General features: G+C 47.3%; 2 protein-coding genes; both read left to right on the top strand.

The window, feature by feature from the left end:
- The first annotated feature begins 2,281 nt into the window (after window positions 1-2,281).
- On the top strand, window positions 2,282-5,198 carry GSTUM_00003980001 (uncharacterized protein). XM_002835151.2 has 10 exons: window positions 2,282-3,022; window positions 3,084-3,232; window positions 3,293-3,345; window positions 3,541-3,573; window positions 3,649-3,786; window positions 3,841-4,016; window positions 4,075-4,276; window positions 4,339-4,443; window positions 4,496-4,522; window positions 4,586-5,198. The coding sequence occupies exons 1-10, from the start codon at window positions 2,945-2,947 to the stop codon at window positions 5,125-5,127; spliced, it is 1,503 nt and encodes a 500-aa protein (XP_002835197.1). The 5' UTR covers window positions 2,282-2,944; the 3' UTR covers window positions 5,128-5,198.
- A 7,597-nt stretch (window positions 5,199-12,795) lies between these two features.
- GSTUM_00003979001 (uncharacterized protein) lies at window positions 12,796-15,562 on the top strand (the record flags this gene model as incomplete). Its single annotated transcript, XM_002835150.1, has 4 exons — window positions 12,796-13,616; window positions 13,666-13,951; window positions 14,022-15,273; window positions 15,336-15,562. 4 exons carry the CDS (start codon window positions 12,796-12,798, stop codon window positions 15,560-15,562), a joined length of 2,586 nt encoding a protein of 861 aa, XP_002835196.1.
- Between the last annotated feature and the right edge of the window lie 489 nt (window positions 15,563-16,051).

Raw genomic sequence — 16,051 nt, 5'->3', positions numbered from 1 at the left:
TAGTTTTGTTCCCCCCTAGACATGTTCGACAGAACCAACATCTGGCGAACTTGGAATGGAACCCTAGCGCAATATTATCTTATCATATTATCTTACTCTTATCTGATCACCTCTCATCTCCACGCTCCCTCTGCTGCGCACTCACCACCAGTGACAGAGTGCACGTACTAGAGGTGGAGGTTATAGTACCTGAGCACTAGCATATTCGCTTCTGCGCACGAGTGATAGAGGGTGTGACAGTAAAATGTGTAAGAATTGACATTGTCTAATGCTGGCCTAGGTTTTTTCAAGTTATGGAGGTCGGCAACGAGAGTTCATCTCACCAGACTTACAGATATCGGCAGGCTCTGAGCCTCTCGAGTGACGAAATATGATTATTCCGATTTTTTCCAATACCCTGGGAACTCTAATAAACGGATTATGTGCTGTGCAAGTTATGCACGACAGTCCAAAATTTCCTCCCCCTAGAAAAGGGGCTAAGGACTGCCAAAAAACCTACTCTCCGAGACAAATACAAACAAAAAAAAAAAACACCAGACCTTAGTAGGAGGAGCAACTCCAACGTCCTCGCGCATTGTCCGATTGTTCGAGTTCTTATGGTATTTCTGGACCGGTTTCGACTTCTCCCCAGATTTCACGTTCTCCTTGATTCTTTGATATCGTTCCGAGCCTCTTATGCACGGCACCTCGATCGATGCAATGGAGGACGCTTCGGCATAATGTAGGCTGGAAAAAAGGCGCAATTAAGCCTCAAACCCCAACAAAATCAAAAGAAAAAATAGATAGATAATCAAGGCCCTGTTCGTTTATTTCATGCCATAAAAGTGGCTTTTATGGCATAAGTTTCTCCATAAAAAATGTCGAGGTAGAGCGGGTTGTTCTGCATAGCCTAAAAATTCGCAATATTTTTTTATTGACACCCGTAACGCTTCGGCCAATCAGAACATTTATATTTTCTTTGCAACGTACGGGTACTTGTACAAGTATGATACAAGAGTAGGTAGATCATGAATTCATGGTATAGAGCAGGGATCAGAGGTTCAATGGTAGTGTGGTTGGACAGCACTTGCGAAATGGGTACCATACCCTTCATCTAAATCAGAGTTATTGAACTTGACAAAGCTAGAGCTGAAAAAGCTGGGGCCGAAAAACCAAATATATCGTGATCATAACCAACAGTTTCTGATTTTATTTTTTCCCATTCACCCTTCTCATCGCCCATTCATGGCCCTGGGTTGGAACGCATGCTTTTCCAGTGTTCCAAAATGACCTCCACAGAGGAGAACGACCACCCCTACATTGTACGAGTACAGTACTATGAATTCATGATCTACCCCTGTACTTGTTTGTATGTTGTTTGCAACTTTTATGATCATAAAACATATCATAAAAATAACCAACCGACCAGGGCCTAATTAAATAGAATTCTCCTGTTATCATTATCATGGCTTGAACGCCTACTAGCTTTTATTTTTTATTTTTTACGGTCAATTTCATGCCAAGGCACCCCCCGCCGCATCGATAGAGGTGTTATGTAGACGGCCTTCCAGACCACCAGAACATCCACCCGGGCAGATGCTGATTGGCGGGTTTTGTGCTCGAGTACGAGGAAACGAGCGGTGGTCAGCAAAGTAGCCACAGTTCATCCAAGTACAAGTATTTGAGTACTGGTACAGTACAGCAAACCACTTGATAGTTTCTTATTCGGGTGGTGTCCGTCCGGGTGCCCCGATACGTCGCTTAGAATACCGGTAGGTGCTGTTAGAAGGCCGGGCTTTTGTGCCTTTTGGATTCGGGGTTGGGGCATTTTATCCCCAGGATTGATTAAAGTGATGATTCGGCAAGTATCGGGAAACCGGAAGAGATGAAAAGCAAATCAAGTTTGTTTGTTTTTTGGTCAAATGGCTCATCCTTCCCCGACTCCAAGGTAGGCTACTTATTACTCGAGATCATGGCGGTTGGTTAGTTTTATCTTTTTCTGTATGACTGGGTAAATTGTTATTGTGGAAGTATCATATCATCATATTCCTGCTAGAAAAAGAAACATCTATCATACGATAGTATCGTAATATCGGCGAGTAGTCGCCGTCATGATACCGGTATGCCACCGTGCTATCCAAAGTTCTCTCTTTTTTTTGTTTTGGAAAGGAACTAACAATATTATGATATCATACAAGTATTATTATCTTCGGGGAATACCGGTAGTGAAAAGAACAGTTACAATCTTCTGTATTTATGCTTCATAAATGCCCTCGGTCATGGGGGCACTCAACACTAGGATGACAAAGCCACAGCAAGCATGTTTCAAACCTTAGGGTTAGACCACTGGAGCCGGGAGCGAACCAACTCCAACGACGCCGTGCAACCACCTCCCTCACTCACACCAAGAAGTGCCATCCTTCAGAACGCCTTATGGAAAATACTAACGTTTGCACAAAGACAGAGAAGCTCTATTCTCATAGGGTGGGTGATAGGGTATTTTCCGACCACCCGCGAGGAGCCGGTTCCCGGTAACATATCTTTGGTGTTTCAATCCCTCTCACCCAATGCCACCCGACAAATGCACTAATTGGTTGGAGTAACTGTGCTTCATGTCGGTAAGCCCTGTCTGTTACCTGTACGAGTAAAAGCGCGGCTGAATGGAGTCTGCATCACGTCTCTTTCCTATTCTGCCAATACCCTGTCTTGTCCAGCTCACGAAAAGAGAGAGTTCCATCGACACATCGCTTTCCTTCCTTGCTCTTGTCATCATCGTCATGTTTTGTCGTCGTCTCTGCTCCTGAATGTTCGGCACCCGTTGATCGGTCGGTCATTCAAAAGCGCCCTGGTCCGCATTCCCCTGCTCGGATTTGGAGTTAGGATCACCACCCCAGCTTTTCTCCGGAGTTGCAGGAGGAGCTTTATTGGCACCAACATTCGAGAGAGAAGAAGTGGACTGACCCGAATGTCAATGTCGGCAACGGCTACTGCGTCCGTTCCGACGGAAACGTCTTTCCTAACGGGAGAGCGGATTCTACTGATGGTGAGGGAGTTTGGTTCTATGTAACGATAGATAATTTGCTGACTCGAGGAAAAATTATTAGAATAATATGAGCGCAATTCTCGCCGGAATATCGCTGTTGTTCTGTCTTGCCGTTCTCGTTGTTGTCGCTGTTCTATTCACCGATCCGCATTCAAGGAAAGCTTTGGATCGTCTTTCTTTCCGATTACTGACATATGCCTTGATATCGAAGTATGTTTTCTCGGGCTTTTCGCATTCGTGATAGGACTAATTCCCTTCCCTTTGAGATAGCTGCATTTACAGTATTGGATACATTATTTGCGTCAAAGTTAGCCCGGGGGTGAGTTCTCGCTCTTTTCACTTTTCACAATCCGATTTTTTTTTTTTTTTTTTAATTTCTTAAGCTTTTAACTTTGATGTCCGGCCTGTTCTGAATGATTGCTGACAGGCTTCAAGTTTTGGTGTAGTGAGTTAAGTCCGATTATTAGAAACAAGGTTTCGGTGAAGGTCGCACGCTAAGACAATTACCATCTATCTAGCTGCCGGAGTATGGCTTATTCAATTCTGGCTCGGTAAGTAGTTCCATAAAAACACTAATGCAACAGGGACAAGAAAGAACTTCTACTAATGGGTTTCCACCAAAATAGGAGTAACAAATTGGTTGATTCTATGCATCGCCGTGAATCTGCAAATCGTACTCGTCCACTCATTGAACAGCTTGGTTCTGGAAAAATACTACATCATCGGAACGATATGTCTCAACCTCGTGATCACGCTACCCCCTTGTGAGCTACCGGCTACCATCTTTCGCCGTCGCAGAGAGAGCTAACGGCTGTTAGTGATTAAGGGGAAATTTGGCTGGGACCCAGTCATTGAAGTCTGTTGGTTAACCTCGCACAATCCCCACGACCGCCTCACCTGGCAGATTAGCACGCAGCTCTTCTGGATTCTGCTGGCTGTAGTGGTCACCACAGCGTCAGCATTGACCACCATGGGATACTTGTACAAACATAAGGTAACTTAGTTTATAGAGTTCACTCCAGCCATCATTGAAGGTCGCTCATGGCTCTTAGTTCGTTTCGGAGAAAGCTTTGCAGGGTACGAAGGAGGATAAGCAGTTGCGTCCTCACACACCAACGACTTCCCTTCCGAGATTGGATGCTCATGGGAAGCCGATTGTGGATGACAAGATGCATATCCCGAGGAGTGCGTCGAAGCTTGCTAGTCGGACGTTGTCTGCGACTAGTAGGTTTAGGAATATTATTATGAGAATATGTAGGGCTCTTCTCCAGCGATGGCGGGGCTTTTATTGGTTTTAGGCTAATGGGGGGAGACAGCGCTATATCCAATTGTCATGGTAGTCTTGAATCTTGTGATCACGATTGCGGATATTAGGATTAGTACTGCAAGTGGGATATATTCCCAAGGGGATTATAGTTTATGTAAGAAACCACCAGCACCAGCCCTAGCAGACCTGTGCTGACCCTCTTCTAGACGTCGTTTACTATGCTCTGTACGGTGGTGAGCGAGGATCCCACCGGCGCCCCCACTACTAAAGCTCCAACTAACTTGCCGCCAATTCAGCCCGTGGAATTTTCTACGCAATGATAGCAATAATCGATCCCTCCATCCTCCGCGGGATCCGAGTCTGGCGCGGTCTGCACTCAGCGGCCATGTCATCAGTATCCGATGACAACTACGACTTCACAGTAGGCGGCGGCATAATCAGCGTCCAGGCAGAAATAACCCGACTCGCAGAAGAACTAGGCATCTATGATGCAGAAAGAAAATCAGGTGCCTCGTCACCGCTAGCACCGCTAACGCCAGCAGTTACACGCCCAGGGCAATTTAGCGTCCCCGCGCGAAGAATAGAAACGAACATAGAGGGCGGATCGGACCCGGAATCGCCACCGCCGCAGCAGGGGCAGCAGCAGCGGCAGGAGGAGGACCAGGATGAGCGATTACCGGAGGGTGGAGGAAGAAAGAGCTCTTCGGCAGAAGCTGCGGAGGAGGATCGAGTTGTGGAGGAGGGTAGAGTTGGAGTTGTGGAGGAGGTGCGGCGGCGACGGAAACAGGACCGTTCGGCTAGGCTGGAGGCAGAGAAACTTGTCAAGAGGCAGATCTAAACATGCTAGCAGAGTTGTACGATAATATTATGATGTACTGTAATTGATAATGAGTTTCACGGCCTCCGGAATTGTTGGGGGGTTTTTTTTTTGAGTCATTTGTGTAATAGACTTCCCCCGAGAAAGACTCGAGCACCGTACAGCGCGGGGAAAACGTGCTCCGGGACTTTTTATTTTTCGATAACTTACCGTTCTCTCTTTGGGTTTCCTACCGTATCCGACAATGCTGTGCGGAAGTCTCACACAATTCTAGAAACTTCTGATCCCATTGCCGATCCTCTTCCTTATCCAGTGAATTAATTCCATTTAAAGCTTCGCAAATACCATCAGACATCTCCTGCCTATTACCCTTGATCACTTGCTTATGACTGGCCAACGAGGCAAAACGGCACGATATTAATGTCCCACGTTTCCAACAAGGACAAGATGGAGGAGCGTCTTTCCCCGCCTTCCCCTTGCAGGAATACCCCATCCGTCCACCCGCCCGCGCCCAGACAGCCCAAGACAAGAAGCACATGGGGGGGACCCAGGCCTGGCTTCTGTAGCAAGCAGGTGTGTGGTGGTAGCGGCGAATCCGGGTATCCAGGTCCCGGCAAATGCTGCTCGAGTACTCTACCGGTGCTATTGTATCGTGCATTGGACTGGGTACAGTACCGTATCCCACCCTGGGTCAGGGATACCTGGACAAACAACGTCCAGGCAGCCTTTGAACCACATGTAAGCTTACTGGATAATCAGCTAATGTGGGATTTGCTGTGTGACTGGCTTTGAGAACCAGTTCTATTCACGAGTTCGATAGTAAATACTTGAGTGCTGTGAAGCCTAGTAAAATCTGTGGGAAAAGTAAAGAATGGTGGTACATGTAGAAATCTGGGATTTATTCGTTGGGGCTGTTATGGAAGGTAAGTTAAAAACGCATCAGGCTCAGCCATTCATGGATGGAGTGGTTAAACACTGGCTTAGAGAAGGGTCCACTGATAGCTGGTGGGGTAAGTAAGTCAAGTGCTGATTAGAGCTTCATAAAAAATCAAGGGGGGGATAATTCCAGGGGACCAGTACTGCCCTCTGTCGTAACACCTTTAATATTGTAGACAAATTCCTAGCAATTGATCCTCTTTACAAAGATTTAAACATTGCTCTTCGCGGTTGTGCCAGTTCTCTCTGCTTCTGACACTCAATTATCCCGGTTTTCTTTCCCCGCTTATCAAGCCACACGGATTACTTTTTACAAGTAGAGGGAAAGTAACGCACGAGAATCAGGTGATATCAGGTGAATACAGGAGCCCATGTCAATTCTTATCTTTGAATCGGTGACTTGAAGCCACTGGACATGATAGATTACACGCCGTCAACTATCCTCCCTACATACCGCCAAAACCTATCATCAGCACCGGTATATCCGCAAAAAAAAAAAAAAAAAAAAAAACCCCTCCATGGACCTCTTGTACCCGCCGAGAGTGAACCCTATGTAGCCCATGATCCGTATGATACCCTATAGTTTACAGAAGCCACAATATCATACTATAGGACGAATTGACGAAACCTTGAGTTCGTGGGCACCCGGAGAAGCAAGCAAGAGTGAGCGGCGGAGGACGAAACAGGTGCACCATATACCTCCTGAGCTTTATATCTCGAAGAAAAAAAAAATAAGAAAACCTCCACAAACCACAAGGATAATAGGAAAAGAAAGTAGGTAAAGGGAGAGCCCCACCCCGCAGAAAACACCATGAACCTGCTGGACCGAATCGTGAACTTTCACCGTTCCCAGAATCTCAAGGAGCCGACATCACATATCACAAGATCGGTAGTGTCAAGCCTACCCTACTATCGTAGATCCGCTTCAACATACATCTCTAAACCCCGAACTAAGTAAATGCCCTAATCCCTCCTATAGGTAATAAGTAAGCCACTGGTGAATACGCCAATGGATATATTTTCATGCAAGAGACACCTCCAACCAACGCCCTTGGTGCATCATTAATACAATAATAGGCGCTATGTATCCGTGAGACTATAAACACTGGCGTTCGAGAGAGGCCACAGCTCAAGGGCCTCTGCGGCGGGCCTGCGCATCCGTAGGATGCGGGTGCAGGACATCGAGGTATAATGACATCCCACCTCCCCTCGCCGGTGTATTCCGGCAAAAAGACCCAGTCCTTCACGAGTGATATTCCATGGTTTCCCAATTCTCACTACAAGCACCAGGACGAACCCGGGAAAACCACCAAGTAGCCAGGGAGAAGGGGGAAAAAAAAAGAAATACAAATACAAATACAAATGACAACAATGAGATCGGTAGTGACCCTAACTGAGGCTCCGAGGGAGGGCTATCTGATATACACCGCTAGAACATCACCGGAGCCACGGATGTTCCGGTGTTTGTGGTGGGTGTGCTATACTCAATGGCATAGATGATATAGATGGTAGAGTGTGAATGGAGAAAAACCCATAGTCGCATGTCCAAGGTGAATAGACGGCAGATGATGGTTCATCGCTTACAGCATGATACGGTACATGTACCAAGCCTGAGGGCCGCTGTATCCCGATATTGCTAGGTAGTAAATTGGGGGCATTTGGTACATAAATGTGGGAGGGGACTCTAGTAATCTTATAGTAGTATTGCCGTCTGGTAGAACCTAACCTGCGAGAATCAGTCTCAGCTCTCACAAGCGAGCTTTAAAAGATCAGATCGAAGTAAGTAATTGTATATAGGCTACGCTTGATAACGGTTGACCATGTATAATAATCAAGTATGATATGTTACCCAGTTCCAATTAAATCCCTAAACTCCCAATCATCCCACCAAGTCCTCATAAAATCTCATCGGGCAAACCTTATATACAAGAATATACACCCCCCGAATTAGGAGGAAGAAAAAAGATATCATAACACATAAGACTTTATTTCATCATATTTTCAATGCAACAAAATCGCCTACCAACCGCCCCTTCTACAGAATTTTACTCTAATAGCCTCCTCTCCACGACCCTCTACCACGCCTAGGCGTAATTTGATCTTCTCCGCAAAATCGCGGACGTTTGCAGTTTCGCTGCGACCTCCGACGACGCCGCTACTGTCTACGTATCCGCGCACTTCCGCCTCGAGACCGAGGAAAAGTGCCGCGATTTGGCTGTGACCTAGCCAACCGACCATCATGTCCTTGGAGTAACACTTTATTGTAACACTGACGACAAAAATGAGGGCTAGTAGCGTCATTGAGGCTGGCCAAGCAATCCACTTCCAGTGAACCTTGACATGGGTGACTTGAATTTTAACTTGGCCTTCGGCAGATTCTTCGTTATCATTGCGAATGGCATGGCTCATTGAGAGCGCCATTTCGGACATGATTGTCGAAAAGTTTTTGTTCAGGAGGTTCTCGTAAAGGCCCCTGTGAAATTCGCTGATTTGGTCTCCCGCGGATGGTGTGCCGTTGATAACTGAAGCATTGCCGGTGAGGGAAAGAGTGAGTCCTTCACTCATGGCGAAAAGAGACGCGGTAGAAACACGAGTCTTATTGTCTTGAGCAACAGCAAGTGGTGTATTGAGAAGTGTATCGCTGATGTCTTCAACATTTGGGATTGAAAGAACGTAGGCGGGGACTTGAGATGTTGAGATTGGGGTTTCTGCGTATTTACCGTTGGTGACAGATGCGCGGAAAGTCTGCTGGCAGAATGAGAGACCGCAAGAGAATGCGCGGGCAACGTGAGAGCCGCCAGCCGGTATGAATCCTGGTGCGACAGGGAGCGATTGTGTCGATTTTGATGCCTCGTCTGGCTGAACGTAGAGGGCAGTGATCTCAATGCGCTTAGAAGGTATGGAGACTTTACCATTATTAGTAGTAGACTGGCCTGGATTGGCGCGAACATCAATGAATGTTCGACCACCGCCGACAGACGCATTGTTGAAACTGTAGGTGCATAGTTGGCCAGACGTGAAACACTGCTTGCCGACGCAGAAAGGCGGTTGGGTGCCCAAAGTTGTACAGTTTCGGTCGATTTGAGCAGTGACCTCTGTGCAAACTTGGCATACACCAACCGATACCGTTTCAGGATACTCACAGTTCCCTGAAGGGCAATCCCATGATGGTTGAATTGGAGCTCCAAAGACGCTAGATTGTGCTCCCCAAAGAAGAGCACGAGGGACAGCAAGAATTAGACCGTTATCGAAGCCACGGACAGGGCTGTAATTAGTGTTGCTAGAGACGGTAGCTGTTTGTGTTGTGTCTACGACCGAGCGTGGTTCATAAGATACGAGTTGCTGGATAGCCGGATCGAAGCCGATGGATGCGATAATGAATGCAGCACCCAGATGGACAAGAAATCTGAAATAAAAAATAAAAATAAAAAAGTTAGTATCATAACCATTCAACAAACTCGATGGAAGTACGTATTTACCCTCCACGGAATCTAAGCATCCAGTTTAGTGCACCTAACGGGTCTCTTGAGGCACCGTCGATCAGGTCCAAGTCTGAGAGCTTCCTCTTCTCTTTTCCAAAAAGAATCCACTTCATCTGACCAATACATTCCGCAACAGCCACCATCAAAGGAAGTTTTCCGAAAACCCCCAACCACGACAAGGCTGAGTTTATTGTGACAACCTTCCAGTCTGGAACTGGTTTATTCTCGTACTTTTGCAGCAGTAAAACCATACCCGCCATCACAATGCCGCTCAAACACAAGGCAGCTACATGACTTAACAAGTAACTGATTCTGAAACGCCTCCGGGACTGGGGGGGTGGAGGGGCGCGATGGGAGTGAGTGGGAGATTCCATTTGATACGATGGTGGGCCAGGATCCGCAACATCTTTGGAAGACTGTTGACGGGGCTTGAGGAAAAGGCGAATGCTGACTAGCGATCTAAAGGGCTGTACCATTGTTGGTAGCGGGACCGGGAAAAGGGTGGTGAAGGACGAAAAAAAAACACAGAAACGGTAGGAAAAGGAACAGGAAAAGTGGGGTACGAACTCTCCGGGAGATGGATTGAATAGAATGCGACAGCTGTTGTCGCAGAGTGGTTTGATCCCGCAAAGCCGAAGGAATGGGGGGGGGGGGGGCGAGGATAGAGAGGAAGGGAAAGGAAATGGAAAGGAAAGGAAAGGAGGAAAGGGGGCTTTGAAGAAAGAAGATTGAAGGTTGAGGGTGTGGAGAAGATGGAGAAGGGGGAGAGGGATGAGGGATGAGGGATGAGGGGAGGGAATCCAAATCAACAAACTGTCGATCACATTGAAGAGCTAGGATTGTAATTCGGCACGGTGGAGCAGGAAAAAGTCACGGAATAGTATCATAACGGGTGTGGCTATTATTGTCGACATTCGAGTTCTGGAGGGTCTAGTTTCACGCCGAGATCCATCTCGTTGGAACATCATGCGCTTTGGACAATCCCAATCAAAGGACCTTTTCCCCTCCTCATCGCACCAAAAATAGGCTCATCCGCACTTAGGCCATCGGTTGGAAGACCTGCAAGGATCATTCAATCAACTCAAAAATAACCGAGAATTGTGGTTACTCTAATCCTGACATTCAGGACCCGATTGGTTACTGTAAGAGGGCACTTGGGCGAAAGAATGAACTCTTGTCGCTCGTTGGTCAGAGGGCCTGTCGTGCCTGAATAATTATACTCGAGCACCGGTACTGTACCTGGGCGGATCGTTGCTCTCGTGGATGGGAGATTAGAAATCCACTTCTATCTCCTGGGTTGGGGATAGGTTTAAGTGCAACCCTGCTGCATCCGGGTGATGGTACCCGAAAAATGCATCAGGCACAGCGAAACAGCTGGCTCTCCTTCCATCCATAGAAACACGTTCTATGAACCCTACCGGCATGCCTATGATGCCCCGGATTGTCTTTATGATACTTTATTTGACGAAATTACTGAAACTCCTAAAAAAAGGGCTCCCCTATCTTGAGCTCAGGCATTTTGCTTGTTGGCATCAAGTGGGAATTGCCCCATGCGGAGACACACATTCCCGCATCTGTCTGTCTGAATGATCCTCATTACTGTTCATAGTTCACTGATGGTCCGTCCGAATTGCGGGCCAACTGCTCAAGTAGGCGCAGGCTGCCGCAGGCGAGTACTGTACAGTACAGCACTTGAGATCATATACAGCAATAGCACCACCGTTGGATGCTGTAGGCTCCGCTGGTTGGTAAACTAGCAAGAATTATGCCTGGCTTACCAGAAAATTAGCTTTATGTGTGATGACCGCGTGCCCGAGTATCATACCCGCACATCTGTATGTGCAATGTAATTTATTAATTTAGACACGGTGAGAGGCGGGGGAATGATAAAATTGGTCGCATGGTACGATACTGTATCGTGCTGTATGATAACTCACTCGATCGCGGTGTTGGCTCTTACAAATAGAACCCGGGTGGGTCGTAGGCAACCCTCATGTTTATGTGCGGCTAGGAATGACAATGAACTGGATTATGGATGGGCAATATCGAGGCGCCGGTTTTCGGGCGGGTTGTGCCAATGCTTTGGACCCCTCAGTGCTTACCCTCTCCGTGTGCGATAAGGACTAGAGCTGAAGGCTTACGGTAATTGAGCATTTGTTAACAATAGTATGCCACTCTGAACACGATTGCCGGTATCGGCACTCAACACTCCTAGCTACCGTAGTAGTATGATACTGTAATTAGCAGACTGAAACTTGAGAAAAGTACCGTAGCGGTACAAGTATTTTGATTGAGTCTCAGAATTTCTATTTCCATAATAGTATTATTATCATTGTGGTCAAGTCTCTCTCTGTGTTTGATTGAGGCTCAAAAGCTTGGTGGAAGAAGAAGGCCCAAATTGCTCACAAAAACTACCTGCTCCATCTCTCGTAAGGCACTTACAGTGCTGGATGCCCGATCAAACATAGTCTAAAGCTATCCAACGTCAGATAACTAATCGAGGAATGCCAAGAAATCGCGCACTCTCCGCTTTTAATATATAATCTTTCGGCTTTGCTTGATTATCTGGACTGTGCATACCACGAGTATCGTGAATGTGTACTCGAGTACAATTCTGCACACTCAGGCATGGTCACAAAAGGCGGTGAAAAAGGATCAGCAAGATCCCATTTTGGGGGGGTAGTGACAGATGGGCAGCTGTTCAGCACTGGTGGGAGAAAAAAACAAGGCCTAGTTGACATGAGCAACCAAGAATCGATGCTAGGTGAATTACCTTACAAACAGGAGGGGGATGCATGCTCTGGTATCATACCGGTAGTGTAAGATACTAATCATGAAACTTGGTTCAGTACAGGCCAGTCCCATAGGGACTGCTTGCGACCCTGAGCAGCCCTTCTGAATCTCCAATTCTTGTCTCTAGAGGAAAGTAAGCAGCAATGCAATTGATCTGGATTTCTGACTTCTACGATACTATGTTTCTTTTCACGCTACTTGTATTGATCGATCAGCATAATCCCTGCTCTGCCACCACCTCAGGTTTCCAGCCCTTTATAACCATGCCCGAGCACACGTAGTCTGCAACGGTGCGGGGTCCCAAATTTTGGAAGGGCACTAGTGTGATAGTGTAGCTTCATGTCTGTCATAGACTAAGTGTCACGTCTTCGTCTACTCTTTCTTTCATATCCCCTGATTTTCGACTGCGCCAGCCCCCACCTACTACCGATATATCCTCCCAAGCAAGTGTTCATTAATACATCTATCTACGGTAATCATGGCTCCTCCTCACCCTCCGACAACAATTGCTGAGCTGCGAGGCTTAATCAACACGCACCCTATTATTGACAATCACGCCCACAACCTCCTCCGCGATGTGGATTCAACCTCTTCTCCCCTCGAATCTATAGTATCCGAAGCGTCTGGACTCGCTCTCAGTGATGCCACCCGCACCCTTGCCCACGCGCGAGCCGTCACCCAGCTTTCGGGCTTGCTAGGTTGTGCCCCAACTTGGGAAGCAATTAAAGACAAACGCAGGACAATCGATTATGAAGCGTGGGCTAAGAAATGCCTTTCTGGAACTCAATGTCTGCTCATAGACGATGGGCTGGATGGAGAAGGAGTGCATCCTTACGATTGGCATGACCGCTACGCTTCGTCACCTTCAAAGCGTCTTGTTCGAGTCGAGACGCTTGCTGAGCAGACGCTTCGTGAATTTGCACCCGAATTCCAAGAAGATGAAAGCAACAATTCGCGAGAAGCGGAGCTATTCAACCGATGGTCTGAGCGGTTTTCCGGATTGATCAATGCAGCCGTTCAAGACCCAGTGGTTGCAGGATTCAAGTCAATTATTTGTTATCGGAGCGGGCTCGATATCGCCGGTGAAACAACGGGGGGGTTGCTTTTAGAGGCTGTAAAAAATGCCTTGCGGGGATCAAGAAGGGATGGCGGGCGATATAAAATTCGAGATAAGATTTTGGGAGATTTTCTGGTGTGTGAGGTTGCTAGGATCATCGCAAAGAGCGGATCTTGGAAGCCCTTCCAGTTCCACACCGGATTGGGTGATAATGATCTCAATATTAGGAAGGCCAATCCCGCGTACGTGTCTCCCGCTTTGTGTATTGCCTTCTCGTGACTGATTGCTTAGCTATTTGCAAGATTTTATCAAGGAGAATCCGGATGTCCCGATTGTCCTTTTGCACTCTTCCTATCCATTTACACGTGAAGCTGGCTACCTCGCCTCTGTGTATAAGAATGTGTATCTCGATATTGGGGAGGTCTTTCCTATGATTTCCAAAGATGGGCAAAAATCTGTTGTAAAACAATGTCTGGAGTGCACGCCTAGCAATAAGCTTCTCTGGAGCACGGACGGTCATTGGTTCCCCGAGGGATTCGCTCTGGCAAATATGCAGATACGTGAAGTATTAGGTGAGGTTTGTATTTCCTGCACTTGGCCGGGAAGCATTTGTGTCGTAGTCTCACTTGTTGCTATTTTTTAAACAGGTTCTTCCGAAATGCGTAGCAAAGGGTCAGTTGACTGTTCCCCAAGCGGCGGGTTTTGTTAAAGACCTGCTCTTCGAGAACTCCAATAAGCTCTACAGACTAAACCTCATTCCTATCTTCGCTTCTACAATTGATCTTGTCGATCACTCACCCCCGATCAACCAAGGGACCCAAATGCTCTCTGAATTTCTCCACAAGAATCCTCACGTCAAATACTTTCGCTTGCAATGGGTGGATTATACCAACACTCTCCGTCTCCGACTTGTGACTCTAGCGCAAATGAACAAGATGGTTTCGAAAGGCACTTTTCTGACAGTGACCAAAGCTGTCCTATCGCTCCTGCAAGACGACAGTCCGACAGATGATTTCACGCCTGCTGGTAGATATAATCTTGTCCCGGATTGGTCGAGTTTGAGGATTTGTCCTGGAGAGCCTGGTCTTTTAGAGAAACCCTCTAAATACGCGAGTGTGATGTGCTTCTTCAGGGACAATGAAGAAGAAGTAGATACCTGTCCGCGTACTATACTTTCCCGAGCCGTTCGGCGGGCTAAAGAAGAACACAAGGTGGACTTCCTCATCGGGTGGGAAACGGAAGTAGTCTTCCTTAATAAGACCGACCTCGAAGCTGCCAGCAAAACGCATGCCTGGAGCACTTCTCGATCCCTCCACAATCGCTGCCTCACAGCCCTTGAGCAAATAGTCGATGCCCTCGAAGCATCCGGGATAGAAGTCCTCCTATTCCACCCCGAGAGTGCACCATCCCAGTACGAGATTGTAACCGGCCCACTTCCACCTCTTGAATCCATCGATGCACTCTACCATACCCGCGAGACAATTATGCGTATTTGTTCTTACCACAACCTTCGTGCTACGCTTCATCCAAAGCCCTTCAAAGGCGCCGCTGGCACTGCTGCGCACATGCATGTATCGATGGCTCCTCCCACAGAGTCACTCCAAAACGCTTTCTTTGCCGGAGTGCTATCCCACCTTGGGTCTCTGGCGGCGTTGACGCTACCACAAGCGGCCAGCTATGAGAGGCTTGGGGACAGCTGCTGGACGGGGGGCACTTGGATTGCTTGGGGAGAGGAAAATAGGGAAACCCCCTTAAGGCGCGTGAGCAAAGGGGAAGCTCATTGGGAAATTCGGTGTATTGATGGACTTGCAAATGCTTATCTCGCTGCCACCGGTATAATCTCAGCTGGGTGTATGGGCATGTTAGACGGGATGAAATTGCCTGGCGAGAGCTGTAACTGTAATATCCCCTTCACACCATTCCTACTTCTTTATCCATCACAACGGTGCTAATAACCTTAGCCGACCCATCCAAAATGACATCTCGGGAACGTAACGGTTTAGGAATCACCAGGCAGCTTCCTGATGGGCTAGGCAAGGCAATGGACCTTCTACGAGCCGACAAAAAGTTGAGGTCTCGGATTGGTGAGGCGTGTGTTGCTAAGTATATCATTTTGAAGAAAGCTGAAACTGCAGCCCTTGAAGCAAATGGCCCTTCTGTGCGGGCGTGGATTATGGATAGATATTAGATGGCTGGGGAGATGTGATGTTGTTTGGAAGAAATTTTATACCAACTTGAATGTGTAGTACGAGTAATATTCTACTACGTGAGCTCGGAAATGGTGTCTTGGCTGCACTGTATGGGTGTTTGACTGTGGTTCTTGTTTTTGGCCTTTCTTGGCCACCGCCAAATCCGCAGGCCAGAGTTGTTCATGGGTTCGTGGGTTTCCCTCACTCACCGGTAGTGATGCCCCGAACGGGATTAACATAAGTCAGGAATATTAAGTGAGAGGTTAAGTTGGCGCAGCTCCCGGTCGATGTATTGCACACCCATGATGTAGCCTAAAGGAAATATCTCCGGAAAGCCCATATCATAGATATATCCCCCATCATCCCTGGGCATCGAAAGCATCTTGTTGAGGTTCAAGAACCTTTAGAAATTCGTGTTTAGTACTTCGGGATTTAATAAATTTATCATGGCTAACCACAGATGAACCGCCGAACCGACATTACCACCA

The sequence above is a fragment of the Tuber melanosporum genome (assembly GCF_000151645.1).
Source record: "Tuber melanosporum whole genome shotgun sequence assembly, scaffold_1, strain Mel28".
Taxonomy (NCBI): Eukaryota; Fungi; Ascomycota; class Pezizomycetes; order Pezizales; family Tuberaceae; genus Tuber; species Tuber melanosporum.
This window is presented reverse-complemented; position numbering and strand designations above follow the sequence as displayed.

Coding starts and splice junctions, on each gene's coding strand:
- GSTUM_00003980001 (XM_002835151.2), top strand. CDS start 2,945: ATGTCAATGTCGGCAACGGCTACTGCGTCCGTTCCGACGGAAACGTCT. Junction 3,574..3,648: donor GCTTATTCAATTCTGGCTCG/GTAAGTAGTTCC, acceptor CCACCAAAATAG/GAGTAACAAATTGGTTGATT. Junction 4,523..4,585: donor TTACTATGCTCTGTACGGTG/GTGAGCGAGGAT, acceptor CCGCCAATTCAG/CCCGTGGAATTTTCTACGCA.